The 27778-nt window shown below is 59.4% G+C and overlaps 11 protein-coding genes across 11 annotated transcripts; all 11 read right to left on the bottom strand.

Annotated features, from left to right (window-relative positions):
* Positions 1–476: 476 nt before the first annotated feature.
* LSCM1_02036 (uncharacterized protein) lies at positions 477–893 on the bottom strand (the record flags this gene model as incomplete). The annotated part of the gene is made up of 1 exon (XM_067319630.1): positions 477–893. The coding sequence occupies one exon, from the start codon at positions 891–893 to the stop codon at positions 477–479; it is 417 nt and encodes a 138-aa protein (XP_067176179.1).
* Positions 894–2829: 1936 nt separating this feature from the next.
* LSCM1_02035 (uncharacterized protein) lies at positions 2830–3228 on the bottom strand (the record flags this gene model as incomplete). Its single annotated transcript, XM_067319629.1, has 1 exon — positions 2830–3228. One exon carries the CDS (start codon positions 3226–3228, stop codon positions 2830–2832), a length of 399 nt encoding a protein of 132 aa, XP_067176178.1.
* A 998-nt stretch (positions 3229–4226) lies between these two features.
* Positions 4227–6053, bottom strand: LSCM1_02034 (uncharacterized protein; the record flags this gene model as incomplete). The annotated part of the gene is made up of 1 exon (XM_067319628.1): positions 4227–6053. One exon carries the CDS (start codon positions 6051–6053, stop codon positions 4227–4229), a length of 1827 nt encoding a protein of 608 aa, XP_067176177.1.
* Positions 6054–6938: 885 nt separating this feature from the next.
* On the bottom strand, positions 6939–7796 carry LSCM1_02033 (uncharacterized protein; the record flags this gene model as incomplete). The annotated part of the gene is made up of 1 exon (XM_067319627.1): positions 6939–7796. One exon carries the CDS (start codon positions 7794–7796, stop codon positions 6939–6941), a length of 858 nt encoding a protein of 285 aa, XP_067176176.1.
* A 703-nt stretch (positions 7797–8499) lies between these two features.
* Positions 8500–8964, bottom strand: LSCM1_02032 (uncharacterized protein; the record flags this gene model as incomplete). The annotated part of the gene is made up of 1 exon (XM_067319626.1): positions 8500–8964. The coding sequence occupies one exon, from the start codon at positions 8962–8964 to the stop codon at positions 8500–8502; it is 465 nt and encodes a 154-aa protein (XP_067176175.1).
* A 923-nt stretch (positions 8965–9887) lies between these two features.
* LSCM1_02031 (uncharacterized protein) lies at positions 9888–10505 on the bottom strand (the record flags this gene model as incomplete). The annotated part of the gene is made up of 1 exon (XM_067319625.1): positions 9888–10505. One exon carries the CDS (start codon positions 10503–10505, stop codon positions 9888–9890), a length of 618 nt encoding a protein of 205 aa, XP_067176174.1.
* A 654-nt stretch (positions 10506–11159) lies between these two features.
* On the bottom strand, positions 11160–13031 carry LSCM1_02030 (uncharacterized protein; the record flags this gene model as incomplete). Its single annotated transcript, XM_067319624.1, has 1 exon — positions 11160–13031. One exon carries the CDS (start codon positions 13029–13031, stop codon positions 11160–11162), a length of 1872 nt encoding a protein of 623 aa, XP_067176173.1.
* Positions 13032–14317: 1286 nt separating this feature from the next.
* On the bottom strand, positions 14318–14725 carry LSCM1_02029 (uncharacterized protein; the record flags this gene model as incomplete). The annotated part of the gene is made up of 1 exon (XM_067319623.1): positions 14318–14725. The coding sequence occupies one exon, from the start codon at positions 14723–14725 to the stop codon at positions 14318–14320; it is 408 nt and encodes a 135-aa protein (XP_067176172.1).
* Positions 14726–15468: 743 nt separating this feature from the next.
* LSCM1_02028 (uncharacterized protein) lies at positions 15469–17928 on the bottom strand (the record flags this gene model as incomplete). The annotated part of the gene is made up of 1 exon (XM_067319622.1): positions 15469–17928. The coding sequence occupies one exon, from the start codon at positions 17926–17928 to the stop codon at positions 15469–15471; it is 2460 nt and encodes an 819-aa protein (XP_067176171.1).
* A 938-nt stretch (positions 17929–18866) lies between these two features.
* On the bottom strand, positions 18867–21770 carry LSCM1_02027 (uncharacterized protein; the record flags this gene model as incomplete). Its single annotated transcript, XM_067319621.1, has 1 exon — positions 18867–21770. One exon carries the CDS (start codon positions 21768–21770, stop codon positions 18867–18869), a length of 2904 nt encoding a protein of 967 aa, XP_067176170.1.
* Positions 21771–26459: 4689 nt separating this feature from the next.
* LSCM1_02026 (uncharacterized protein) lies at positions 26460–27575 on the bottom strand (the record flags this gene model as incomplete). Its single annotated transcript, XM_067319620.1, has 1 exon — positions 26460–27575. One exon carries the CDS (start codon positions 27573–27575, stop codon positions 26460–26462), a length of 1116 nt encoding a protein of 371 aa, XP_067176169.1.
* Between the last annotated feature and the right edge of the window lie 203 nt (positions 27576–27778).

Here is a 27778-nt window from a genome sequence, read left to right as displayed (position 1 = left end):
CGAAAGGGATTGTAAAAAAGGAACGAGGGGAAGTGAGGAGAGGCTGCGAAAGGAAGAGCCCCTCGACAGCAGTGCATCCCTGGCGGTACACTCGCTTGTCCTCGCCCTTCTTCTGAAGGGCGGTGCAGGGTGTGGGTCCGCGAGGCTATATACGAGTGGAGAAAACAGGAAGAGGAAAGCCGGGGTGCAGGATCGGCAGACGATGATGACGCCTAGCATTCGGTCCAAATGTGCTTTGGATCCGAAAGCGGTTTCGCTTGAAGCGCAATCACTCGCAATCAGCGGTCAATACATGCCTGCTGTGCAGAGTTGACCGCGCTTTAGGATACCTCTCGTCTCTCTCTCTGCCCCCCCTTCCCTCTCCTACCGCGTGCTTCCCTCTCGCCCAACTCACCCTGCTGTCTTTCGTTGCAGTTCTATGGAAAAAAACCACGATGCGGGAACTGCGCCCCACCGTCAGCAGTGCACTCCTCCGGTCACTTCTTCGCCGTTTTCTTGCCGCCCTTCCGCGCCTTCTGCGGCGTCGACGGCTTCCTCTTCTTCACCACCGTCTTGAACTTGCGATTGGCGCCTTTTGGTACCTTCACCGTCCCACTCTTCTTCAACTCCGCCCACAGCCGGGCCACCTTGCGCTGGCGCTGCTTCATGGACAGGTGCGCAAAGCGGGGTGCATACTCCCTCTGGAAGCGGTTGAACGCGTCGAGCGCAGGGTACGTCAAGCGACGCGCGCGCTCCTCAAAGATCTTCCGCTCCGGCGAAGAGAGCTGCCGGTACATCTTCGCTGACTTCTTCGCGGGGTTCTTTACGCCCTTCAATAGGCCTGTCTCGCCCAGATGTTTCTGAAAGACGGAGAACGGGCTCACCCGACGAAGTGTGAAACAGTGGCGCAGCATGGCGGGCTTGGCAGCGGGGAGGGCGAGAGTGCCCTTGTAGGCAGGGAGGAGGGCCACAGACGGCACCCCCGGAGGGGAGGGAGGGGGAGGGGTATATGTGGAAGGCGTGTGGCTGCGTGTAAGCGAATGCCCGCTGGAAGGGAGGGGCGGTGAGCTTTACTCGTGCTGCGCGTTGAGCCTTTCGCTGCGTTAGATCTATGCTTTCGGGCACTCTCTCTCTGGTTCCCTGAAGTGTGCACGCGGCGGATGCGTACTGACACCACGGACCCTAAAAAAAAACTTCGCTCCCGGGTGTATGTGTATTGTTCACCACGCTGTGACAGGGCGATTTTTCTTCTATTTTTGCTTGAGATGTTGTGCTTCAAGTGCTCGCTGCGACAATAGAGGGAACGAGGCGGTGCGGAAGGCTAATGCGGTGGCGCGGTGACGGATGAGCGGACCCATGTGGGAAGAAGCGGAGACGGGAGGGGGTAAAACGGCACCGAAGCAATGCGAGCGGGACATCGTCAGAGGCAAAGCTCAAGCTGAGGAAGGCATAGGCATTGCAGACTCGGTGTTCTCCTGTCCGCGTCGGCGCCCACTTAGCGGTGCGCACGCAGGCAGCGGCTGATTGCCTTTGCTCCCGCTCATCTGGCAAAGTACTTGGAGGGCAGACCAGCGGAGTTCAGGGAAGAGAAAGGAGTGATGAGTCCCCACCGGCACCGCAACGCTCCCGGGTCCAATCTGCTCCGACTCCCTTGACGGACTCGAGCACCGGAGGAAGAACCGCCCGCGCAGAGACGCGCAGGCCGACTGCTCAGCGTGAGGCAGGCTTCAGCTGGCGCCTATGCACCTGCTCCTCTTCAATGGGCGCGCCTGTGCTAGAGTGTAGTTCGGCATTTCTATCCACGCGATCGGCTGTCTTTAGCCCACCGCCTCACACATCCCTGACAGAGAAGAGAGAGGGGGCAAGACTGTATTCTTCTCCTTCCGCATGCGTGTGAGCGTCCGCCCAGGGTCAACCCCATTCTCGGCGCCGCATTGAAGGCATGCGCACGGGGCCCGGGCGTACAGCACACGCACAAGCGCACACACATACGTGTAGACGAGGCATGCCGAGGCTTTTTTGGAAGGGGCCTCTTTACTCATGAAGAAAAAAAAGCCGAAACAAAAGCGCATAGCCAAAAAAAAAGAAACACACAAGCGAAGACAGGCGCGCGTGCGGAACAGATCCATTTGACTATCAGTACAGACGTGGCAGCGCGAGAGGGGGCGAAGCGCGGGGCGGATAGCTATCGACCGCAGCGGTGACAGTGAGGCGGGGAGAGGGGGAGAAGAGCACTGCTGGCGGTGGCCTTTTCTGGTGTTCTCTCTCCCTTATGTATATGCCACTGTCACTACCGGTCCGGCATTCTCTATGGAGTTGGCAAAGGCCAAGTGCGCCGAAAGATGACGACGAAGGGGAAAAAAATACAGTGACGGTGGCATCGGGAAGCGGAAAGAGGCGAGGGAGGGCGTTCGTACATGGCAAGACGCTGGAGAAGGATGGGGATGTCGAATCTGTCAGTGCGGACTCGCGCACTGCAAAAGAAGAGAGCGAGCCACAGAGAAACACGAAAAAAAGAAAAAAGAAGAACGGCAAGAATCTATGATTGTGAGCAGCACCGCTGGTTTCACGCAAGCGCTCGCGCTCGGCATGTCTCCTTCCGATGAGGTTGCGCTCAACGTGTCCCGATGTCACTCCTCCTTTCCCACTTACTTTTCCTGCCCTCCCCCTTCGCTCAGCATCCCACCAGTGCCGTGCGCACGTTGGCTTCACAGTACAAAAAAAAAACGCAAAGACCGTCCGAGTGGAGACAAATAGATGAGACAGAGATCTCTCTCGCATATTGGGTACATTCATCCGCGTGCTGATCGCTCTGCTGCGCTAACACTTCACCATCGCCAGCGATAGAAGTTACTTCTGCGTGCCCTTCGAGATACGCTTGGCCGCAGTGCTGGCGGCCTTCACCTTCTTCTTGGCGCTTGGCACTGCCTTGGCCGACGCTCTCGCTTGAGATTTTTTGAAGGACGCCCACTTCTTCTGGATAATTGCTTGACGCTTTTTTATTGGGATGCCGCTCAAGAGCTTCGTCTCGCGCTTTACGAGCTGCTGATACGCCACCTGTGCTGGAAACGTCTTCGCTTTGGCCCTACGCCTTAGTGCACCTTTCTGAGCCGGAGAGAGCTTGTGGTACAACTTCGCCGCGTAAGTGCACTTGTTCGTTGCCCGCTTCAGCTTGCCAGCGCTGCTAAGCTCCTGGAGGTAGAGCGCGAACGGGCTCACGCGCAGAAATGTCTGGTTGCGGCGGAGCATGCTTCTGTTCAGCACGTGTGATGCCTGTCGGTATCGCGCGGGGAGGGGAGAGGAATCCGTCTGGGCAGAGATCGAACCTCACCAGAGGGGGACGGCAGCAAAAAAAATCGTCTCACGCCACGAACAATTTCAGCGTCACTAGCGAGCGCCTTTAGTGAGAGGAGAGCAGCTGAAGGAACAGCGAGAAGACAGAGAGAGGGGTCTGGGGGGGGGGACGGAGAGAGAGGCACCGCAGCAGGCGTCGTGCCACAGGTGCGTATACGCCGGGGAGAAGCCGAAAGGAGAGGCGGCAAGCAGCCTCGTGGCAAAAGGGAGGAGTAAAGGGGTGGGTACCGGGTAAGGGTGTGAGCGTGGGTTCCCACGCACGAGCACATGTGCGCACCCCGGGGTGCAGACGCGAAATCGTGGCAGGGAAGGGTGGTATTCGCTAGATTGCGCCGTGCATCTTGGCAAGGACGCGCGGTTCAGTGCGTTCGTGCGCATCGATGTGAAAGCGCCGGCGTCTGGGGTCTCGGCATGCAGACAAAAATAGGCATTGAAGACACGCTGCAGTCTATCTGAATGCTTCTCATACGGTGTTATGTATTTCCGTCGACTTCCACCGTGGTAGCTACTTCGGTGCCGAGGATCTGTACATCATCAGATATGCGCTGCGAAAAAAAAAAAGGATCGTCAGGCCTGAAGGGCGAAGAACAAGCACATACACCAGAAGAGACCAACGCACGAGCCGCCTCGCACAGAGGGGGCACTGACTCATTCTCTCTCTCTTTCCGCATGTGTGTTGCGCTGTTTTATTTTTCCTTTCCTGTGGGGTGAACGCTGTGTGGGGAGGGAGAAGAGGGCAAAGGAGAGGGAGCCGCACCCCACCATACCCAAAAGAGATGTGGCAGGATTGGCGGCGGAGAGGGGGAAGATGGAGAGGGAGAGGGAGGGGGGAAGGCGATGGCCTGCCAACTCCACCTCACCCCTCTTTCTCCCCCCCTGCACCCTACCGCGCGTTACCTCTTCTTTGCCGATGCCTTACCGACCTCTTTTTTCTTCTTGTCGCCCTTCCGCCGAATCGGCGCGACCTCCGTCGTGGGCAACGGGGGCCAGTCGTAGCGGTTGAAGCGCCGTGCGGGTAGTCGTGGCGCCGTCATCTGCTTGCTTGCCAACTCAGCCGTTAGACATGCCAGTCGGCTGACGACTGCAGCTGTGTGCGCACTAAAGATGCCGGCGCTGACAAGCACGTAAGACGCACCGCCCGCAATCGCTACATCGACGATGTGAGCCGCCGTCCACGCATCCCCGGCTGCAGTGTCAATCATAACAGCGATTCCCCGGCGGGAGCCTTCGCCGACCACGCACATGTGCTCGACAGCGCTGCTCACGTTGCCAAAGTCGCCGGGGTTCATCACGGTGTTTGGGAACGCGCCTTCGTGAAGTTCTATGAGCAACGGATCAGCAAGACCCGACGGCGCCGTCGTCACCTCCGATTGCGAAGTGGCCACCTCACTGAGAACGACGGAGTCCTGGAGAGCCATCTGCAGCCTTTGCCGAGCGACGCGGTCTTCCGCGGCATGCGTATCCTCGAGAAACTGCACAATGTTTGGGCCGACCTCCTTCAGCTGCTCCTTGACGTACTCGCTGAGCTGATCACCCGTTACTGGGGGCTCTGCGCCTCCGAAGAGGTTGTAGAGCGCCTTGCACTCTGTGGAGGCGCCCTTGGCTGCCCCGCCGTCCGCCAAGTCGGCTGTAGGCACGCGTGTCGTGGAGGCTCCCATTGAGAGGCCCACACACACCTCCACGCCAACCTTCAGCTTAACAGCCGATAATGCTTCTGCTACCACTCGCACCACGTCTGCAATGTTCGCAGCGCCATCCCAGCGCAGGATGCCGTTCTCGCAAACGCTCGCGGCGGTGGGGTGGGACTGCAGAAAGCAATGAGCAGCCTTGCGCACTTTCTGCATGCGCTGCCGAAGCAGAGCGCCGCTGACGGGTGTTGACGTGCCAGCCTCGTTCGTCTCGTCTGCGGACGAGGTGAGTGCATCCAAGGCAACGTACACGTGAGAAAAGCGCACACCATTTGCCGCGTCTGAAACGTCCGCCCTCGCGGCGCTCACCAAGAACGTCACCAGCAACTGCGGCACCGAGTACGGTCGCGCTGAGCTGTCTGAAGGAGTCACTGCTTCTGACGCTGCTGAGACGCCACTGCGCGCCGTTATTGAGTAGGCGCCACCAGCGGTGAGTCTCTCACGGCGGCACTCGTCGAAGAGTGAGGCAATGTAATGATGCAGTGGTACCTGGCGCTGCTTCGCAGCCACCAAGGATGCCATGACGCTAACGACCCACTCAACAGATGAGGCACCCGTGGCGAGCGAGGACGCAGAGAGAGCACCACGTAGCACAGAATCCCAGTCCAGTTGCGGCTCTACGTAGCCCAGCTGCACCAGCTTCGACACCACCGCCGCACATAGATTGTGGATTGCGGAACAGCCGTTGGCACCGGCGTCCTCCGCCTCTTCTATCGCTATTGGCGATGTGGGGGCCTGTCCATCTCGCTCGGCAGCCAAGCACGGCCGCAGGCTCCCAGTGGTCACAGTCACCTCAGGCCCCGCGCACAGCTCCAGAGTGAAGGTAATAGCTGCTTCGCCAGCCGCGTTGAGCACCTCGTCATGATGAATCGCCTTCACGGACGTCCCCCCGGCCACCTCACGAAAGTAGCGGGAGAAGAAGTCCTGCACATTTGTCGGGTGAGCTGACACGCACGCGCGCGCGGCCTCCGTCATGACACCGGAGACGTTGAACTCATCGTCGTAGCGCTGCCATGACGCAGAACTAGGCATGCTACCGCGGCAAACCGCCGGAAAGCACGAGGTACACTGGATAAGTGCTGGCTGCAAGGCACCGGAGCGTAGCGAGAGAGGCCCAGAGGCGCCGTTACAAGTTTCCCCGTTCAGTAGAATCACGAGCAACTCGCCAAGTGGACTTGAATGCGTATGCGTGTGTATGTGTATTCGTTTGCCTTCACAGTCCTCGCTCATTACGGCTACGGTCGTCGCTGAAGCGAAGTGCCACAGAAATAGACGCACATACACACATAGAGAGAGAGACATACATATGCATGTGCGATAGAGAGGGAGAGAGAGAGAGTAGGAAGAGGAGGAGGGGTCGTCGGTGGAATACGGCGCGCCGTCAGAGGAGACGGGAGGAATGGGGCAAAGGTGGCCGTCATGGCACACGGCCTCGCAGCCGCTGTCGGAAGATCCGTTATAGAGAGAAAGAATCGAGCCGAGAAAGGGGAAAGACGGCAAGAGGCTAGACAGAGAGGAAAGGATGTTGTGCGGAGGTTGACCAGTCCGGCGCCACCTGCCACCCTCTGGTGCTGCATTCTCTTCCCGAAACGACCACAATGACACCGGGGCCGGGCGATCCATGCAAGGCCAGCGTTTTCTACGCGTATGTGCTGCCTCTCCGTTTGGCACAGCGCCGTCTCCATCCTTCCTTGCTCGCCTTGCTGTCTACCGCGTGCACAATAGCCTTCCCTTTAGTCGTCCACGAGAGCGTACTTAGCTTCCGTCCTGTGATGGCGTGGCGGGTGCGCTCGCGACAGTTGCGCGACGCGCCAGCAGAGCGATGAGGAGGATCGGCGCGTGCCTGTCTGCATAAGGGTCTCCCTATCCGGGCTCATGGCTCTTGCCCCCTCCTCAGCCCTGGCTGTGACTCCTCTGTCACTGCATGGCTGCCTTCTCGGCACGAGTGCGCAGCTCCAGCAGAAAACGGTCGCGGCGCCTGGCGTTCTCTGCGAACAGCGTGTTGACGTGATTCAGGGAGGCCGTCAGAAACGTTGCCCAGACGCTGCTACGGAAGTCGGCGGGTGAGATGCACCACGTATCGTTGGCGAAGAGTGGCACATCGATACAAAGCGGAGAAGTGATGCAGCAGGTGATCTTGCGGTGCGCCTTAGTTCCACGCGAGCACGACACGATGCCGCTGTTCATCTGCCCACTTTCGCTGCCGCACTTAAGCAGCTCGGCTGCCGCCTCGACGTCGGCGCACAGCACGTGCAGGATCATGGGTTCGAACTTCAGCTGCAGCACCTCCGACGTCGCCAGTAGCGCATCGGAGAGCTGTGTCTGCCTCCATGCCCAGAACTCCTCCAGTGCAGGCACAACCCTCTCCCTCACGGCGATGGAAGTGTCCGCCGGCAGAGGGTCGTGCGATTGGAACAACGTCCCTCGGCCAAAAGAGCCGCGCTTCCGCTGCCCTAAAGAGAGTGCAGCTGCAGGCATCGAAGGCTCGCCCAGCTCCGTGGCTGCCCGTGGTGAGATGGACCTGCCAGCACTTATTGAACCCTTGTGGAAAAGCGAGACCCGTCCCCCGCACGAGCTGCTCGTCACGTACTGAGAGAAGGAGCCGTTGATGTACTCCACCGCCTCCGCAATCTGTGGATCCACGCAGCCGGCGAGACTCCGGTCATTGGTGCGGGTGCGCAGATCGGTCACAATTTGTGACCGCATGGAGGCGAAGTACTGACTCTCCTCCACGCCCGCGACGGCTTTGCGCAGCCGTGACGTACCGCGCTGCATTTACACCACTCACAGCGCTGCGCGCGGGTTAGTGTCGGGGAAAGGCAGGAGGAAAGAGGGGGAGGGAGGAGGAAGTGAAGTGGGAACGGGGATGGCAACAGGTGTGCATCAAAGGCCCCCTCCTTGTACGTCCCCAACACAAAATCAGCGCCCGTGTACACGCGCGGACACTTGTCTTCGTCAGTGTATGTGAGGGGAGAAGGCAAAAAAGAGGGGGGAAGCACCATACGAGAAAACGTGGCAGTGCGTGTGTGTGTGTGTGTGCCGAGTCGACGCTTTCGCTGTTACCTGCCGCCGTCCATACGGGCATAGTGGCGCACGAAGATGTGGGCCAGCGGCGGCGGGGCGTCCGAAGCACGCGGAGCAGGCGCGAGAGCTTCTCCCGCACACTCATCGACGTAGATGCAGAGAGACTCACACAGCACCCACATGCTGAACAGCAACGAGGAGCCTAGGAGGTAATGCATCTGACGTTCAAGCCGCTGCGTCCGCTACTAGTAACAGTGCGTCACCTGCGGGGATTATGGCGCTTCTGTCAGCAGCACGGACAACGTGCTTACGCGCATGCTCGTGAACAAATCAATCTCTCTTCGATAGGGCAAGCGCACCTAATAATGCCCACAGGCACAGAAGTGCAGACCGCACCATGCGTCGACAGCAGATGGCCGGCCAATTCAGGGCAGGCGGTCGAAACGATGGCCTACTACACGGTTGGAGACCTCACCATGCCACCAGCTTGGGACAAATATGACAGGAGCTTCTCACGCTCTAACTGCTCCGCTCTCTCTCTCTGCGCCACCTCCTCCACCGGTTGCATCAGTGTGACCCCACACGTCTGCCTCTCCACAAAACGGCCATTCAGCAGCTGCAGGTAGTTGGGCTCGTCTTCCACCTCGCGTGCAAGTACGACGTCGCCGTTTTTAGGCGTCCACGGACTGTAGTTGGTGTAGTAGTTGTTTGGAATGAGCAGCATCTGGCACCGTGGCTTTCCAATGGGGCTCCAGTCCACGATATACTGCCGCCCCTCGGAGGGTTCAAAAGCGTGGTAGTAGTGCGTCAGGTAGTAGTCGCTCGCGACACCGAAGGTGCCGAACGCCACAAGTCCGTAGCGGCACCACGTCGCCGTGCGGCTGTGGAGAAAGCTCTCGAGCGACAGCCACGAGCTCATTACGTAATGCTGGTCACCTGCCGAGCGGCGCAGCTTCAGTGTAGGCGCCGTCAACGAGGCGCACCCACAAAAGGGGAGCCAGATGAGAGAAGGGGGGGCGCCGGTTGCAGGAGATCTTAGAGGACGAGGCAAGCGCGTCCAGAGTTCGGCAGCAGGCGTTCAAACGCATGGGGTGCGGACGATCCCGTCTCTCCTGTGCTCCGACCCCACAGAGGAGAGTGTAGGGGGATGGGGTGAGCTGAACGGAATGGACACTGCCCCGTTGCGCCCCTCCTAATTGAAGAAGCGGCGCATGCCCTCGAATGGAGCCGACTGTGTCCATGAAGTACCCGGAGTGCCGGTAAATGGATATTTGTATATTATATAGAGAGAGAAATGCTCCCACTCTGAAAGAGAGAGGAAGGGAGGGATGGGGGAGGCGAATGGAGACCGCAGACGACCGAGAAAACGGCGGCACGTGACCCAAAGACCTGCGCAGGCCCAGGCCAATTACTGGTAGCTCCCCTCCCCCATTGGCGTTCTTCAATTTCAGACGCGCAGGTCCAGGTGGCGTGCACACCGACGCGCCGCATCGGTGAGACAAAGGAAGAGGCAAAAAGGTGCCTCTGAGCGTGTGGGTGAGAGAGAGGAAGAAAGAAATCGAGTAGCGGCTGAATCAGATGCCCACGGGCCGATAACGGACGCTCCCCTCCCCCGCCGCCCCCCGTGACAGTTCTTCTTCTCCTCCCTAGCCATGCACCGCTCCTCCGTAACGTTCGTCATATACGGGGACGCACAGTGTGGTGGTCATGTCTTCACTCCTCTGCGCCTCAGCGAGCACATGCCTGCACCACACACACACACAGACACAGACACCCGCGGCTGCATAGTCCATTTCAGGTGTGCGACACGCCTGTCCGACTATGGCCCCAGAAGGAGCTCGTCTATTGCGTCTTCTTGCTGTCGCCCGCGTTGTCACCTCCGTCGGCGTCGCCGTGGCCTTCACGCCGCGCTTGTTTCCGCAGTTGAAGGCGAAGCTTGGCACGATGTAGCTGCACCATGAGCCACACAACGCGGCACACCTGCCGCAGCTGTAAGCACACCATCAAGGCCAGCATAGGCACTGCGTAAAGAACCATTAGCATCGTGCCGTCCTCCGTGAAGTAGTTCACGCCGGGCTCCCGAAAGATCCACTCCGCGTGGCGGCCAGCGTACGCGTTGGCTGGTATGCCAGCCAGCAGCAGCACACCGACCATCACGCACACGCCAGTAATGCGCTCGTCAGAGACGGCACCCCACGTGGCGGCGATGGCGGTCACCCACACGACGATGTGAAAGGCACACAGATAGCGGAAAAAGGGCTCTGACCAGTTCACTGCCGTGTAGAAGTTGAAGATGTCCTCCAGGAACCTGTCCGAAATAGAACGCATGCTGAATGAGGATGTGGAGGCGGCGTCTAGAAACGCACGAGCGCCAGTTACGTTCAGAAACTCATCGTGTGCTCTCCAGAGCTCGTCCTCGACCCTGCCGAGCCATGCATGAAGGCTCTCCAGATACGGCATGGCTTCTAGTACGCCTCCTCCCCTTCGCGCGCTTCTGCTCGCCACGCAGAGAACAGAGTGCAGCACGGCAACGAAAAGTAATCGAACAGAAGCAAGAACACGCTGGAGCACTAGAAGCAGAGGGGAGCAGGAAGGAAAAGCAGATGGAGGAGGCAAGGCATCCCTGAGCGGTCGCAGTGCTGGTCTCTGTGGATGCGCTGCGGCATCAGCCGAGGCAGCGCGGTACGCCCTCTCCCTCCCCTCCTCCACAAGGCAGAGAAAAGGGAAAGCGACGGGCCACTTCCGCCTTCTCCCGTTGTCTTTTCTTTTTCTTGCAGCAGGTAGGATAGAGGCGTACGTGCGCGCATTTCAGTGCGCGGGCGAGTGCCTCTTCACACGTGTGTTTCTGTACTCGGCATGCCGGACGAAGAAAGTTGCAGGTGCGAAGGAGTAAGGGGAGCAGACACGTACACACACACACACAAAGCGCACATCTCTTCCTCCCCACTTCTACTCCTTGCCGCGCCCTCCAACGATTCTCGGCTGGGGTACTCATGTCTCCGTGAAGCGGGCGAGTACAGTGGGCGACGTCAACGCGGCGCGGGATCTGGCGGACACAGAAGCGCCATGTCCACTCACTGAATATGCACATGCCACCCGCCCACCCGCCTGTGCTCAGCGTGTCACACCCTCAGTGTCAGCTGCCACGTCGATTGCCTCGTCCCTAATCACCACGATAGCGTCGCCGCCGTGGCCTTCACCACTGTACGAACTACGCAGCTCCAGCAAAAAGTACGCCAGGAGGATGGGCACCGGCTTTGCCGCCATCGAGACGACAAACAGAAGCCATAGCTTACTGTAATCGGAGCGGGTTATGTGAAGCCCGATGGAAATCGAGCTGGTCAGCAGCCCCGACACGAGACCGCCGCCCATGCTCGCCACGCTGAACACCTCAAACGCGGTTGCTTCGAAGGACTTCGGGGCATGCTCCGCGGCCATGACCAGCGCCGGCATAATGGCAAATCGCGCGACAAGGGAGGTGATAAAGCTGTCGACCGGTACGTACACGGAAGCCGAGAGGCCCAGCGTCTCCGTTATGATGCCGGTGCACAGGAAAAGGTTTGTCACGCAGCCAACCACCCACGCCACACTGCCAACCACAAACATGCAGAAGAGCGACAGATGGGTGCCACTGCGGGCCTCTTGCATCGCGCGCCATCCCATCCACCACGAGAAGGCCCAGGCACCAGCGATAGAGCCGAGATGACCGATGCAGCTGTTCATAGAGTAGAACCAGTTGGGAAACTCGAAGACAACGTAAAGATAGCTGTTGTAGACAAAGCCGGGGTTGGGTGTCATTGTGTACACGAAAACAAAGGAGAGAGCAAGGGCAACGCAGGCACCGTCGCCTCCGCGATCCCGAAGGTCGAAGCTACTCCACAGCATCCGGCCCGCCTTGGCGACCCGACTCCACAGCCTATCCTCCTGCGTGCTGCCGTGGAGAAACAGGTCGCGTGGCGCGCACAGAGCTGTCGGGACGAGTGTGAGGAACAGGAGGCCTGTAATGCCGAGCAGCGGACGCACGGGCAGGAACGCAATGAGACATGTGTGCAGCACAGCCCCGGCTAAACTTCCCGCGGAACGCCAAATCATTGCTGCGGACATGACGCTGCTAGTGCGAGCACTGCTCTCCCTCGCCGTTTCCGCGTCATGCCGCCCCACCTCCACCAATAACCCGTTCAACGGGATGTACAGCCCCATCGTGCAGAACTGGCTCACGATCGACAAGGCCACGAACCTGGTGAAGCTGCTGGTTGTGCTACGGGAAAGACCGTACGCGGCATAGATGACCGTGTTGCAGACAGCAGCCATGAGGAAGAGCGGCCGCCGCCGCTCGCCAACGACTACGAGAGCGTCGGAGATGTATCCCAGGATGGGTTGAAACCACATAGTGCACCCAATGTACACCCAGTATTGGGCCACTTCGACTGGCTGCAGCGCCAGATCCACATTCATGAAGATGCTGATAATACTAGACGAGAACCCGTGGACGAGGGAGCTCAAGAAGAGAAGCACAGCCAACATGCTTGGGATCCCGGCGCACTCAAACACCCCCGTCCGCCCCCCACCACTTGCGGGCAGCAAAGACGTGGCATCTGTAGCTGTCAAGTTATCGCTTTCGCGGTCACCTGCATGCATGCACTCTATGCCGGCGTCTTTCGAGTCGCTACCATGGGGCGGTGCGAGACAAGAGCGCGCGTTGGTCGTAACGGCGCCTGATAGCATGTGCGATCTAGACACAGGGACATCACCCAGGGACGTCCGTGCATTGCGCCAGCTCAGGGGGAAGGCTGGCGGCCTCGGTAGGGACTCGCACCTCACTATCATGGGTGCCACCGGGGAAGCATCTGACACTGAGGCCGCCACTTCAATGCCATGAAAAGGCGCACAGGAGCGGCACGATGCACTCAATGCAGAGTCAGTGGCGGCCCCGGAGGCGGACGGGTCCTCGTCGGGCCCTTCTTCTCTACTGTCTACCTCTTGCATGAAGGGAGGCGCAGCGGATACGTGCAAGTGTTTATAGGCCTCAGTATTGTGTCCTCTCTCTAGCGCGTGTCAAGGGCGAGCTGTCATTGGTAATACAGTAAGGGAGCTGGGGGGGCGTTGCGTAAGGTCGGTGATGGAGGAGAGCATGTGTGGGAAAGAGAGGGAGATGGAGGAGAGTGAGAGCAAACGGCGCGCACAGGATGCGCCTGTGCAATATTTGAAGCGGGAAGACAAGTACACGCACGGATGAGTAGCTATGCCGAAGAAGGTGAAGAGGAGCGGGGAGGGGAAGGCCCGCCGCAGTGTTCTCGAAGAGAGGCAAAAAAGGCCCGAGTGATGGTGAGAGCGCTAAATTGAGACGAGAGGAGAAAAGGGAGTGAAGAGGGGGGAGCAGGCCGAGTGGGAGAGGCGCGAATATTTGATGTCTCGGCTTTCCCTTCACCACCTGAGAGGTGTTGAACGCAAGTCCTGTGCAACGACGACGAGAGAAGAAACGAGCAAAAAAGGGTTAAATGCCGAACGAGCGAAAGATTTCGCAGCACCAAAAGTATTGTTTATTTTTGTGAAATGTGTGCCGATGTGTGCGTGTGTGTGTGTGTGTGTGTGCGCGCTGGCACACGAATCGTGAAAGCGCACATGGCGAACGAAGCGGAGAGAGAGGGGGGCCGAAGCGCTCGGCCCACATGGACGAGCGGCAATGCCATGAGCGACAAGTGAAGAGCCGTTGCACAGCGAGAAGTAATTAGAGAATGTGAAAGAAAAAGGGGGAGGAGAGCGCGACAAAGCTGGAAGTACTGCGGTTGTGCGCCTTGGATCAATGCGGTTGGGCACTGCAATAGCAAGACCTGAATGGGTCCCCGCTTCCTTATTGGCCGAGAGAGAGGGAGGAGGGCTCCGCACGCGGTTTTCTCTATGCGCGCTGGCTGCCTCCGCATACGTCTTTCACACAACCCCCCACAGCGAGGAAAAGATCTCACAGGCCCAGCCCGACACTCTTTTTTTCTCACTTGTAAGAAGTGCGGCTTGCCTGTTCCGAAGTTCTAGTGTAGTCATCACAGCATGCGCACCACAGTCCCCGCCCTGTGATGTCTACGCATGTACACGTGACGGCACTTCACCGTGAGCTACTTTTCGTTCGGCGCGCCCTTACTCGCCTTGGATGCAGCCATCCATTAAAGAAAAGAGAAAAGGCCGCTTAAACCACAGTGCACTAAAGCGGTCAAGGGCATTCGCAGCAGGTCATGCTGCTCGTCCCTAATGTCTGCGCTCTCGTAGGCACCGCCACCTCACTTCTTCCGCTTCAGTTTCAGCGTCTGGCCTTTGCTTTTAATGCGCCGTGTTGCCCCCTTCGTCTGCACAGACTCCTTCTTCGTGCTCGCTCGCCCCATCAGCTGGCCTGTGTGCGTCTTGGACTTCACGCCGGAGGCGCAGTCCACACAAAAGCCGACCACACGGCACTCTTTGGCACAGCTGGGGCACCGCCACAGCACTCCCTTGCGCTCCTCGAAGCCGTTGTAGATATCAATCGGGGACTCCAGCCCGAGCCGAATCTTCATCTTTCCCTTCATGTGAGGCCGCGTCTTCTTTAAGTGCACTGACTTCGGCACGCTCGGCACCACCGGGGGGAGGGTGCCGCCGTTGGCCTGTATGTTGGCCCTCTTTTTCTGACGCTGCTTGCGGGTTTTGGAGACCATCGCTCGCGGAGAAGCCTCCGCTTGTGTGGGTGTGCCGTCTTTCGTCGGTAGGAAGAAGAGGGCGACTCTCCTGAGCGCGTTTGCCTGTGACTGCACGCCTGCTCACTGGAACGGCGAATCGAGCCGAGTGCAATCGAGCAACTAAAACAGGGGGAGGGGCGAGCGAGTAAAGTGGCGGGGTGGCAAGGAAAATTGGGCCAGTAATGGTGGGCAGGAATGAGGAGCGAGGAACAAGAGAGAGTGTGTTGAAGTCATCTCGACTACTGGCGGGCCTGTGCGCGCTAAACGCAGTCGTGAGTGAAGACCCCCGGCCGGAGCACTTGCCAGTCCCGTCCCATCCGCTTCGCTGGCGGGCAGCTGCACCGCGTCATCGGCGCCATCCGCAGAAGAGAAAACCGTGGGTGGTGGCCTGTGAGTGTGTGTGTGTGTGTGTGTGGTGTGTGTGTATGGTGGGGAGTAAGGGGTGGGGGGCAACCTTCGCTTGTACACCTCAAGCAGCAAAACGCAGAGTGGTAGAGCGACGAGGCAATCGCCGCCGGCGAGAAACATTCACTCACGCCGCAGCTGATGTCCCCTATCGAGACGTTGCAGGAGACGCTCACCTTGTGCACGGAGGTTCGCTTGGCGCGTTTTGAGCCCGGCGCTTGTGGCGAAGCACGCGCTGGCGTGCTTCGCTTCGACCACCGTCACGAAACTGCACAACGGCCACACACGCGCAGAAAGAGGGCGTGGCATGTGGGCATCTAGAAAAAGTAGAAGGTCGGCTCCTCATTGCGCTCCCGGCCCTTGCGGATGCACTCCTCGTACTTGGGCGCCATCTCCTTCGCCTGCCTCCACGCGTACTCCTTCTGCTCTTCCGTCAGCCGCGACTGGTACTTCTTCAGCATTTTGTCCAGCTTCTTTGGGTCCTTGCTCTTCATCGCAACGTTCATCATCGAGGCAGGGCCGATGAGGGCGAGGTGGCCAGCCGTCATGTCGCTGTTAGGGAACCGCACATTCTTGCGTGGGTCGCTCCACCAGTGATCCCTCTTCAACAGCTCCTCGCTATCGAGGAGCTTGCCACCCTCAGTCCCGTCGTCGCCGTCGTCGTCCTCGTCCAGCCGCAACGCGCGGTTTTGAAGGCGCTTCACCTCCCTCGTGTCATAGCCGGCCTTGTCCATCCTGCGTAGCCAGTAGCTCGTGCTCATGGGGGATGGGATGGCCTCATTTTTGTTTCCGTCCATCGAAAGCTGCGGCTCCTTCGGCCGCAGCTCCTTCTTCGCCAGAGACTCCTCGGCAGCCTCGGCCTCCAGCAGCAGCACCACATTGCAGGCCAGCCGCCCCGAGCTACCAAAGGGTGTGAACTTGATTCGTCGCCCTTTTCTGAGAAGCGCCTGATTGGTGGTGTAGTCGACGACGTTTTCCTCGGGGTCTCGCAGCACGTAGCGCACCTCATTCGCTTCGCCGACAATGATACCCTGGCCCTCCACCGATGACCACGAGAGGAGCGTGCCGTACGCCCACTCCACCCCTTCTGGTGCTACCTTGGACACCGCGGTCACAGTCTCGACGTCTCTGGTTGCTCTTGCACTGTCGGCGACAAACGCGCTAAACTGCGTTTTCTCCAGCAACGGCCTCACTTCCCCGATGGTCGTCGAAGCGGTGCTGAGGATGTCCACCTGACGTGCGTAGCGCGGACTTCCCATGTCCTGCTTGAACTGGACAATAGCGCCACGCAGGTGGTGCGAGCTCTTGTCCACCAGCTGCTCGAAATCCGCGGCAGAGCGGAGGTAGAAGTGGCGGCCATCTCCGCTCTCAATGATTCCCTGGCCGCCGCTCCAGCGCACCACGACACCGTAGAGCACTTTGTCAGGGTCCGACGGCAGCCCATCTTCCTCCCGCAGCGACGAGGCGCCGGTTTTCACAGAGGTCTTCTCGGCCAGACCACCCGAAGCGCATCGCTGGGCACCAATCGGCTGGCGCTCCCCGCTTCCCACGCTCCAATCGCCGTCATCCTCCATGAAAAGGGCTCTGCGATGGCGGAGCTGCGTAGCGGCAGCCTTTTCTCGCTCTTTCATGGCGCGCGCCTCCTCCAGCGACGGCGCGGCAGCATCGTAGCGCACATCGCCATCCACGACGATGCTCTCCGCATAGCAGCGGTGCGAGTGCGCCGCGTATGACACCTTGGTGAACGTTACACGGCGATGTCGGAGGCTCTGAGACGTGGGCAATGCGCTCTGAAATGCGTGCACGTTTCGAATAATGCAAAAGTTCTCGGCGGCCGCGCCGTCCCCATTGTCGAGCGAGTCTGGCAACTTGACCTCTGGCGAGACCTGCTCCTCCTGGGGCGCCTTCCCTTCCCGAATGAGCCCGCTGCGGTGGATGCTGGACCAGGCGACGATGATGCCCTCCGTCTTCTCTGCAATCACCTCTCGCCGCACCGCATTCCTTGTCGCCTGCTCTCGTTGCTCCCCCAGCATGCGCCGCGCCGCCGCAGTGCTTCCAAGCTTCTGCGTCAGACGCAGATAGGCATTCGTCTCAGCGTCGAATAGGCGACTGCTGCGCATATCCTTCAGATTTTTGGTGGGCTTGATGACTGCCTCCTCGGATAAGGGGCCGCTCCAGCGGGCCACCTGCGCTGCCGGTATGCTGCTGACGTCTACAAGAATGTTCCTCGCAAATAGCTCTTCGGCCTCAACTGCAGTGTTCACCTCCTCAGCGACGCCGCTCCTCTTCTCTCCACTGTAGCTCCTCACCTCATTCTGCTTCAATGCTGTGCCCCGTGGGCCTGCCCACTTCAGCATTTCAGGGCTCAAGAAATCGATGGGCGGCCTCTGGCGGTAGCTCTCTGCCGTGATCGGGGTAACTCGGTTGCGAATAATCACCCGGTCGGCCGAGGCTTGCCTGTCGACGTCAAACTTCACCGCAGCACCCTCCAGTGTGCGCAGCATCGTCGGCAGCACAGTCTCGAAGGCGCGCGTGTTTGCGATTATGTAACGGCGGCCACCCTCCCGCTCCAAAATGACGCCGCGGCGCCCGAAGGGGTCCCATTCGACAATGCGGCCGGTACGCTTTCCGCTTATAAGAGCGGCGTCGGCTTGCCGCGCCGGCGGTGAGATCGACGCACCTCCAGCGGCTGCAGGTAGATCCTCGCCTGTCCCTACGGGCGTCGATAAGAGCGCCTTTGCCAGCTCGTCCATCAAGAAGAGGGTGCTGCGGCGCATGCTTGATGCACCGTGAGGAAAACTGTCGCTGGACGCGTGAAACGGAACCGAGCGAGCCACACAGATGCGGCACAGATGTTGGTCTATACAATGACAGAGAGGGTTGCGCCGCGTTCTTCGCACACACCTATGAGGACACGCGGAGCGGACAAAATGCGAAACCGGTGGGAAAGGAACAGAAAGAGGCGCGCGCAGTGTCGACGCCCTCCACTAAAGGCGCGTGGGCGAATGGGCGACCGAAACGGAGGAAAGGAGACAGGCCGCTTTGCTGTTGTTGAGGTTCGCCACTCGTCAGTGTGCAAGTGAGGGGAAAGGGAAGAAACAGAGAGGGATGCAGCACGGAGGACACGCACGCAGAAAGACAGGGACATGGCTTGCAACCAAGTTCAGCTTGGCAATGCGCCCTTTCGGGAGATCCCGCGAATAAAGCACGGGCGAGAGAGCGAGACAGCAGCAGTGCAGCATTACATCGCGCTCTGAGACCTCCATACACACCGGCACACACACACACACATGCACACACTCGCACACGCGGAGGGAAACATGTGCGAGCGCCTCCGCCGCCTCGCAGGGATGAGTGCGACCAGTACAGAAATTGCTGAGCTCACAAAAGGCAAATGATCAACGCTGAAACGAAAACAAAAAAACGCAAAGAGAGGTGAACGCAGAAAACGAGCAACTTCACCGCTGCGGTGCACTTACACACACAGAGACAGACACAGACAGGCAGACAGGCACCGCTACGAAGATGCGGCGTCAAGTCCCCTCCCTGTGCGCCACTAGGATACAAAGAAGGACGCTACTGATGGCGCTAGTTGCTTTCCTTTAGGTCCGTGGAAAAAAAAATCAAACGTGTCCATCGACGCCGACCTCTCATCGACACGCGGCCGCATCCTGATGCCCTCATAGATGCGCTACGATGTCTCACTTAATGTGATTTAGCAGCAGAGGTACGCGCGCCTTTGGCCACACAAGGCGCAAAACTTAGCTAAGTCATTCATATGACGATGACCACATTCCACGCAAAACGGCATCGGACGCAGTTTCTCAGTGTCCGCTACTGAGATAGCCGTAGTCCTATACGCCGCTGGCGCCGGCGGAAGCGATTGCGCGGCGGCAGCTGGCTCGTCATCGGCGGTAGCTTTGAGCGCTGGTGACACACTCTCGACCACCGTGGGCGACAGCGCCTCCGGCTCTAGTGAAAGGGGCCTCGGATGAGAGGTCATGGTGCCCACCCATTGCTCTACACGCTGCACGCCTGCGTTTTTCGAAGGAGTGTCACTGTTGGTGTTCGCTGCAGCCGACAGGGAGTGAGGTCGGGCTCGTGAGAGTGGGCGCCTCTTCAGTGGCTTCGGCAGTTGCGTGAAGTTCTCCCCACCTGCCAGCGATGAACGGCTTTGCGGCACCCCCCCGCGAGAGCGGTAAGCACTGCCAGCTGCTGAGGTGCCAGCGGTCGGCGTCGACACGATGCTGGCGCTTGCCTTGCGCGCGTTCGAAAACGTGGAGTCGACGCCATCGGTGCTCTGGGGCGCACCTTGAGGACTAGGGTCTTGCGGAGACAGGCGCAGATGACTTGCTGGCGCCTCCAGGGCAGTGAGTGAAGGACTCGCTACCGTCACGAGTGTTGGCGACACACGCAGCCGAGTCACCGCCGACGTGCGCCGCCGGCACCGCGAGACCTGACGCGACGGCAGCGACCCAGTCTCAAGAGCGCCTGCTACGGCACGTGCGCTCGGAGTGATGCAACTGCTCGCCACTCGCTGCTTGACAGCCACGAGCCGAGCCCGGGCCTCCTCGGTAGCCTTCCGCTCCCGTGCGAAACGGTCACGCAGCACTTCCTGGCGTCGCAGCTCTGTGAGGGTGGTCGAGCGGTGGAGCAGTCCCCCATTACTCTGCGGCGCAGCTTCACATCCGTTCGACTGCGAGGGTGCCGAGAGAGCCTCCTCGCGGAGACGCACCACAGAGGCATGCTTGCGCTCTCTCGGCACGGACGCAGCTGCGCGGGCGACGGGCCGGCTTTCAGCGCTGTCCTGCACCTCCTCCCCGGAGGGAAGCCTGGCCAGGGTGCGGCTGCTCCTCACGCCGCGTGCGGGTCGCATTGCGCTGGCCGGCCTATGGCCAGGCAGTGTGCGCGTGCAGGAGGCAGAGAACTTCGATTTGCCGGGTGCACGGAAGGGTGACTCCGGTTGCTCCACGGCAGCTGTTATAATGTATGCTGCTGCCTTACTTGATCCCGCTGTGCTCCCCCAGTCGCCCTCAACTTGGGCCGGCGGGGGCTGTGGCTGGGGGTCTGGTGATGTCGGCTTCTCTTCGAAGGCAACGCTTGCTGAAACACATCGCGCACTGGTGCGGTGCTTCTCTTCGGTAAGCCTAGGCGCGCATGCGGCAGCGATCGGGGCTTCAGGTGATGGGTCTGGTGAGGCATCTGCCAGCACCGCCGCAGTCAAGGCTGCAGCCGGCGTGCTAGAGGCGAACGACACAGTTGCGAGAGCGACCTTGCCGGAGGGGCGATGGAGAGACGCGTTTCCTCTCGGTGGCGAGGATGGCCTTATGCCCACAGGCGCGGCAGCGGCAGCACCAACCTTTCCATGGTGGTCCATGTGCCTCGCTGCGAGGGACTGCGATGCACGCGTCGGGTGGCACGCAGCCTTCGAGCCGTCTATGAGGGCAGCCGCTGCCGTCGTCGATGGTGAGGAAGCCGCGTAAACGATAGGCACGGCCCCTCTTGGATTCGCCTTGTCCGTTCTGGAGCGCGATGCACGCGACGGCAGCAGTGCGCCGGCTCCGACAGGGTCTGTGTGCGTCCTCTTCGCCAACAGCGTGGAAGGAGTGTTCGATGAGTTTGCGTGAGCCGGCCGCGGTGACAGCGAGGAGAGGTGCGCGGCCTCACGCAGCTGCTGGACGGAAACATCGATATTAGGCGAGTCAGCCGCCGGAGTAGCCGGTACGCACATTGATGCATCTGCTCCTTCCGTCACCTCTGCTGCCACCACGGCGGCCGCCTCGCTCGTGCTCGCCACAGCTTTCACGATAGAGCCTTGACTCGCCTCGAACGTAGACCGCTTAAGCCAGTTAGGGAGCCCCGAGGTTCTCCCTGGCATCGGCATCGGCACCGAGGACCGACTCTGCTTCTCTGCATTCTCGGGTGAGTAGACCGCACGCAGTGGAGACAAAGTGAGCCGTGCGTCAGCAGCACCGTTCGTGCCGCCATAGCTGCACCCGCTCATTACGCCGTCTGTTGCCGGTGCAGCCGCTGGCGTCTCAGCCTTCGGAGTATCAATGGCGGAGTCCGCGACTGCAGGACTCCCACTGAGAAAGTGCTCAAAGGGTGCACAGCTCCCGAATCGGCCCTCACTGACAGTGATGCCTGTCGCCACGCCACGTCGACGCCGTCGCACGGAGCTCAGGGCAGACGACCCCGAGCGGGAGCGGGCAAACGCGTCGTCAAGAAAGGAGCCATTGTCAGAGCGATCGCCCCGGAGTGAGCTGTGAAGCAACTCCTGGTTCTCCCTTCTCATTCGCTCGAGGTCCATGAACGCCCGCGTCCAGTCTTTCCCCTCTCCGGCAGCGGAGCCGCTCACGTCGCCGCCTCGACGGCGACGGGTGGAGCGAACAGAACTGCATAGGCTACGGGTCTCGTCACAGAGAGATGTTGTGTCCCCCGCTCCGCGACCGCGCCACGGCGACGAAAAGCTGCTATCGCGCGCATCCCCGATACAGGGCGGGATAGACGCATTCGACTGTAAGGGAAGCCGATATACCGGTGGAGGGCTTACGTCGCTGCTCATCGCCACTGCAGGGTGGAGAAGGTGGTTCGGGCTCTCGCTACTCGCCGTCCTCATCCCTCGTGGTGCGTGCAGCCGAAGATGCGGGCTTGAGAAAGGGCGAGAGACGCGCACACCTGCAGGTGAAGAGCCGCTCGCTTCAGGAGGAGAGTAACGGGAAACAGAAACGGCTACTCGGCCAATACGATAAAGAGTCTGCACCACGGAAAGTTGTCCCCCCCACACACACACACATAAATACACGACGAGTCAGCCAAGGCACAAACGCGCGATCGAAGAGAGGCGAAGAAGGCGCTACACAAAACACCGGGCTAGCCTCGCCTGCTGCACAACTTTCTTCCGCTTACGTATGTGTGTGTGTATTCGCTTCAGTGACGAAGGCGGGAGGCGGATGACTAAAGCGATGAGAGCTGATCTGCTCAGCAATTTCCGTCAGAGAGAAAAAACGCAGCCACGGCAGACAGAAGATGAAATGATACCCAAACCCAAAGGGTAAATGGCCTCTTGCAGCCGATACAATCGCTCCCGTATCCCCCACACGCTCTTTCCCTCTCCGCTGTGGATATCCACTCTCCGTGCGTGACGCCGTTAGCGCACCAGGGGATGCCGAGTGGCCGACCGGGGAAAAGAGGGGCGGCACGACGGACGGCTGGAAGTTGTGCTGATAGCAGTCGACGAAAGCACGTAGAGAGGTGTAGGTGAGGAGGAGGAGGGGTAACGGGGTCTAGATTGATGATGGGTGGATGCTGGTGTTCGAAGTCAACAAACGGAAAGAGTGGGCCGTACAGAATGCAAAACAAAGAAGCAAAGAAAAAGAGGGCGAAATGACGCAGTGCGACGCTAATGGGGCTCGCGCTCGCTGCCTTCAATGACGATGTGAGGGGTGCGCTGGAAACACGCGAGAGAGAAAGAGAGATCGAAATTATAAGATGAGCCGATCGTCTAAGTTTCCCTTTCCCTATTGTAGTCCATTGGCACAGATGGTGCAACCACACTCAACGCTTCTGTCGATTACTGGCGCGCCCGATTCACCTGAGATGAAGAGGTCGAACGGGAGCACTCGCCCGCGCAACGGCAAGAAGAATGAAGCAGAAAAAAGAGTGAGATCGAGAGGAGGCGGTATACAGAGAAGAGTGAGTGTGAAGCAGTGAAGTGTGCGAGGTAAAGGGGAGCCTCGGAATGCGAGGATGGTTGAAGAGAAGACGAAAGGCGTAGTTTACTTCGGTGGCTCTGTCCACGACTGAAGCAAAAATAATATATAAGAAAAAAAACACAGAAGAGAGACGCCGGTGGCCGTTCAACACGTGTATGTGTGTATGTGTGTATGTGCGAGTGTGTGTGTGTGTACGTGTGAAGGGAAGGGAGGGGAGGAAGATGCGCGACGCGAACACTCGAAGGAAGCGAGCGCCACAGTCTGGGAAGCGGCCCGTGCCTGTAGCGCCACACACGTAGCGAACCTATACGCAGTCGCCCTCAGCGGCACCTGGCAGCGTTAGGCGCGCAGATGAAGAGTTTGAAAAGGGCTCAATGGCTGAGAGGGACGACGAAGGAGAAGACTGAAAGCAAAGATGTGCTACGTGTGGAATACGATTCCGCGCTATGTCACCAGCAGCGAGGCAGCACGCACATGTCTTCCGGCGAGTTACACGCACGTGTTCGGAGCTCCGTTAGGGTTGCGGGCGAGGCCCCACGCAATAGCAGAAAGATTAGCAAGGGGAAGGTGGACAATCAGATGGAGAGGCAGGCGGAATGCAGAAGAGGAGGGGAGGGGGGCTCCTCAGGGAAGAAGTTGGCATAAGCCAGAGCGCGCGCAGAGAGAGAGTGAATCTCAGAGCGGACAGTCATCGTGACGACTGCAGTGCCACGAAAGCCGAGAAACACTCGCCAGCTAGCATAGCACAGCGTGCGCCAGCATAAATGCATGTAGGTGTGCCCACGCATACAGACACACCTGAAGCCGTGGAAAGCGCGCACGTGGGTGTTGGCAGAAGTGCTTTTCTTTTCCATTCACGGGCGATTCCACGAATCTTGCGAACCGTAAAGCTTACACCAACGAGTATACGCATAAGGGCACAAGGCGCCCTCCCCCAATCTGCCATAGTTAAATACTAGTGGTCTAGGGCCAATCGTCGGCCGTCGACTCTGGTCATGCGGCTTGCGGGCTCCTATCAACCTCTCTCGTCCTTTCATCAGCTACATGCTGCGCCAACGGCGCCAGAGAGACATGGATGAACGGCCAGCCTTGGCCTCAGCAGGTTCTCTTCAGGGAGCTGATGGAGCGCGCAGGCGGTAGTGTCGGTCATTCGGGTAATATAGGGCAAGCATAAATGAGCTTTGCATCAGCCGAGAGACAAAGCCCGCTAGCCCTGCGCCAGAGTCTTCGGAGGCCCTATGCCCTGCAGGCGCGCCGCGTCTCTTTCCCTTCCCCCCGATCTTTCCGTCATGGCATCCGATCATGCGGGTCGGAGATTCGCCCGACTCGAGCCTGGAGGGCCCGATATGATGCAATCCGGCGTGCGTTTTGTCATGTATTGCGCATCGGTGCTTCTTCCTCCCACCTGGCTGGGCGGAGAGGTGCTGTGTGTGGCAGGCATATGTCTCTTGGGGTCCATTGTGGAAGATGTCTTCACGGCCCTTTACTCTTCCTCGCGCTCTGGTGGCTTCTGCACTGCTTCGTGTGGAAGTGATACGCCATGTCAGCTATGCTTGCCCGCGCATGCGCACACAGTGCACGCACCGTCAGATCGCGGGAGTTCGCTTCAAGAGAACGTTGATGTCTGGGGTGCCCGCCGTGTTTATCTGCCCTTCCAGAAGTCCGTAGAGAGGGCGTGAAAGGGTAGGTGACCCACATGTGCCGCAGCAGCCAGGACGCTGCGATGAGCGTGTGGCAGAAAGGGCGCCCAGCCCTCCCCTGAATCTGTAGGCCGTTGACGGGAGCCGGTGTTTTCCGACAAAGTGGCGCGCGCACAGGTATGCGCTGGCCCACCGAGAGTACATTGAGGGATGCCCTGACAGAACAGAGAAGGACACCGCGGGGCACCCGATGTGGAAACTCTGTGAAGCTCGGGCCAAAGGTGCGCTAAGATGGTACTGAATGTATGGCCTCAGTGCGTCATTGAGGAGGCATTAAACCTCAAAGCGCCTGTGCGTCTCGCGCGGTATATCGGGCACAATGCGAGGCCAAAGGTCCTCGCAGAAATCACAAGCGGATGTGGCAGCACTACAATGCTGGCACAGAAGTACGCAGGAGCAGCCCATCTATGCTCCATCTTGTCATCGAAATTCGGCCGCCGCTGCAAGAACCCAAAGCATGGACCCGGGGTCCGTGCGCGATTACGCTCGCATGGGGTGCCTTCCCTAACCTCTTCATGCGCTCCGCATTCGTTCGCTTACTCTTTGATTGCGCGGCGAACGGCTACCGCCGCGCAAGCTGCGCTTTCTGCATGTGTGGCACCCGCAAGTACAGTTTTCGGGGTGAGGGAAACGGAGGCGGCCCGGCGCCCGAGGCCGCTGGCGTTGCCGTCTCCAACGCTGATGACGCTTCCTTGGTCTTTGATTAGACCGACTTCTCTGTTGCGCCGCTGTGCCCCCCCCTTCTTCTTCCCCCTCCCTTCGAGACACAGCGACGAATGGGAAGCGGAAAAATGAGGAGTGCGCGCAAATTGCTGACAACGCGAGGGGCTACACCCCGCTGTCACCGTTCTTTGCAGTCTTTTCGCCATTGAAAGGTTTGCCTTCAGCAGCTTCATAAGGAGGGCCGGCAGCCTCGCCACTGCAGCAGCAACAAACGCGTTTCTGCTTTCAGATCGCCAGTCGACTCCGCAGGAGGCCAGGCCTGAGCTCCATTGCCTCAAGCTTAGCGCGATGGCTGCGTCTAAAAGAGGGCCGTACCCCCTCGCTCTGGCGCCCGCAAACGTTCCATGATGGCTCTGTCTCGCGGCCGTACATGACTGGACGTCCATCCGTGCCACACGGTGTATCCGCAGAGAGAGTAAGAGAGCTTCTCGACAGAGAGCAGCCGCCACATGTACGCCTCTGGCGCCCTTTTTGTCTACAGAGACCGCGAGAAGATCGCCCGAGAGCTCTGCATTCGAGCAAACGACTGCGTTCGAGGCTCCGAAAGGGTAAGCGCCTCCTTTTAGCGATGTGACAGGTACCAGAGCATTGCGGCAGCACCGTCGTCTACCTTCCTGAGCCTCCGGCCCGGAATGCGCGAGGCAGTCAGCTCGCGTAAATTCTGAGAAGTGAACGCTGGTGTGGCGCAGGCAAACTGTTCACGCAAGAAGTGGACCAGCCTAGTGAAGCGGGCCTCCGTTGTCGGTGCGGTATGGACTACTTTCTGTGGCGGCGGCTCACGTCCCATGAACTTGCGTACGGTGCTTCCTGCTGTCTGCGTCTGCACTCTCCTCGAGCGAATGCTCAGCGCACCACATGCCAAAGCAGCGTCGCTGTACTGGCCACCTGTTCCGCCGTCCGCTCTCCCCACTTTCAGTGTTGAGCTCACAGCAGCGTTCCTGCCTGTCACAAAGATCTTTTTGGCTCAACAGGAGGGCACGAAGCCTTTACAACGTCAGCCTCCAGCGAACCCGCACACAACTAGATGCACGGCGGAGTGTGACTTGTGGCGTGTTTTGACAACGAAAAAGGTTGCGCAACTCTCCAGCCCACGAGCAGAGACGGTGCGCTCCAGCAGAACAGTCGTACAGGCAGCCAAGACAACCTCCTGGAGACAAAAGTTGGTTGCACTCACTGCACGTGCTCCGCGAACGGCGTCACTGGATCCCACACCAGCTGATCTAGGGTGGTTGGTTGGAAATACGCATCGATGGTCGCCGCTGTTACCTCGGCCAAAGTTGCCGGTTGCCATTTTGGCGTCTTATCCTTCTCGATGAGCATTGCCCGAACACCTTCACGGAAGTCGTCCGCCGTCGTGATGCGCTGCGACGCGCAGTACTCCATCTGATACACCTCTGCGGGTGTGCTTGCCTTTGCGCCACGCTTCAGCAACTCAAGTGCGAGTGTCATTGCCGTTGGGGAGAAAGTGGGCATGAGGTGCGCCGCCGCTGTTGCGAGAGGATCCGCCTCCGAGGGCGAGAGGCAAGCGCCCATGATGGAAGATATGGTTTGATCTGCTGTGATGTCGAAATGTCTGGCGAGAGAAGAAAAGGAGCCCGCGATGGTGCACGGCGGCAGCTGCGCTGGCGCCACGGCGTACTTCTCCAGCACTGCCTCAACGTCGCCTGAGTCCGAAATCGAGACAAGGGCCTGTGCTAGCTCCCCCATCCTGGTGGACGGCACAAAGTGCGTTGCGAGGCCGAGGTGCACGAGGTCGGCACCGCGAAGCCGGTGACCAGTGAGAGCCATGTACAGTCCCAGTCCAGGCACTGACAGCCGCGGCAAGAACCACGAAGCCCCCACGTCTGGAAACATTCCGATGGCGACCTCGGGCATTGCTAAGCATGCCTTCTCAGACGCGACACGATACGCGCTGCCGATCGAGAGGCCAACACCGCCGCCCAGCACAAAGCCGTCCCATAAGCACACCTGCCCAGCAGGAATATGGCTCACTTTGTAGTCTACTTGATACTCCCGATAGAAAAACTCACGACCGCACCGGGGCGGGTTGTCCGTCGCCAGGCCGACGACATCGCCGCCAGCGCAGAATGCCTTTGTGCCCGCGCCAGTGAGGATGTACAATGACGACAAAAGGGCTGGCTGTGTCACGTACAGCCGGTGCAGCTCCTTTATCATGTCGTAATCTAGCGCGTTGAGGGCGTTTGGTCGGTTAAGAGTAATATGGCGAGCATACGGGTAATCCTTGCATAGCACCTTCTTGCTCCGGAGTGCAACGGTAAAACGCATCCCGCAGTTGTGCACACAAGCGCTTTCAGGTGCTCGCCACTTCGTCTGTAGTGCAACAGCAGCGGTGATGTAAAGAGCCCGGGAATAAGGAGACGAGAACATCAGTGAGGCAGGCCTGTGTGCTGGCGGCACAGTCCTTGGAAAAATGCAGCGATCTTTCCTGTGCCCCTCCACAAGGTGCGCAGGTGCAAATACGAAAATAG

This window comes from Leishmania martiniquensis, chromosome 32, assembly GCF_017916325.1.
Source record: "Leishmania martiniquensis isolate LSCM1 chromosome 32, whole genome shotgun sequence".
NCBI classification, from domain to species: Eukaryota; Euglenozoa; class Kinetoplastea; order Trypanosomatida; family Trypanosomatidae; genus Leishmania; species Leishmania martiniquensis.
Note: the sequence above shows the minus strand (reverse complement) of the source record. Positions and strands in the feature narration are given on the sequence as shown.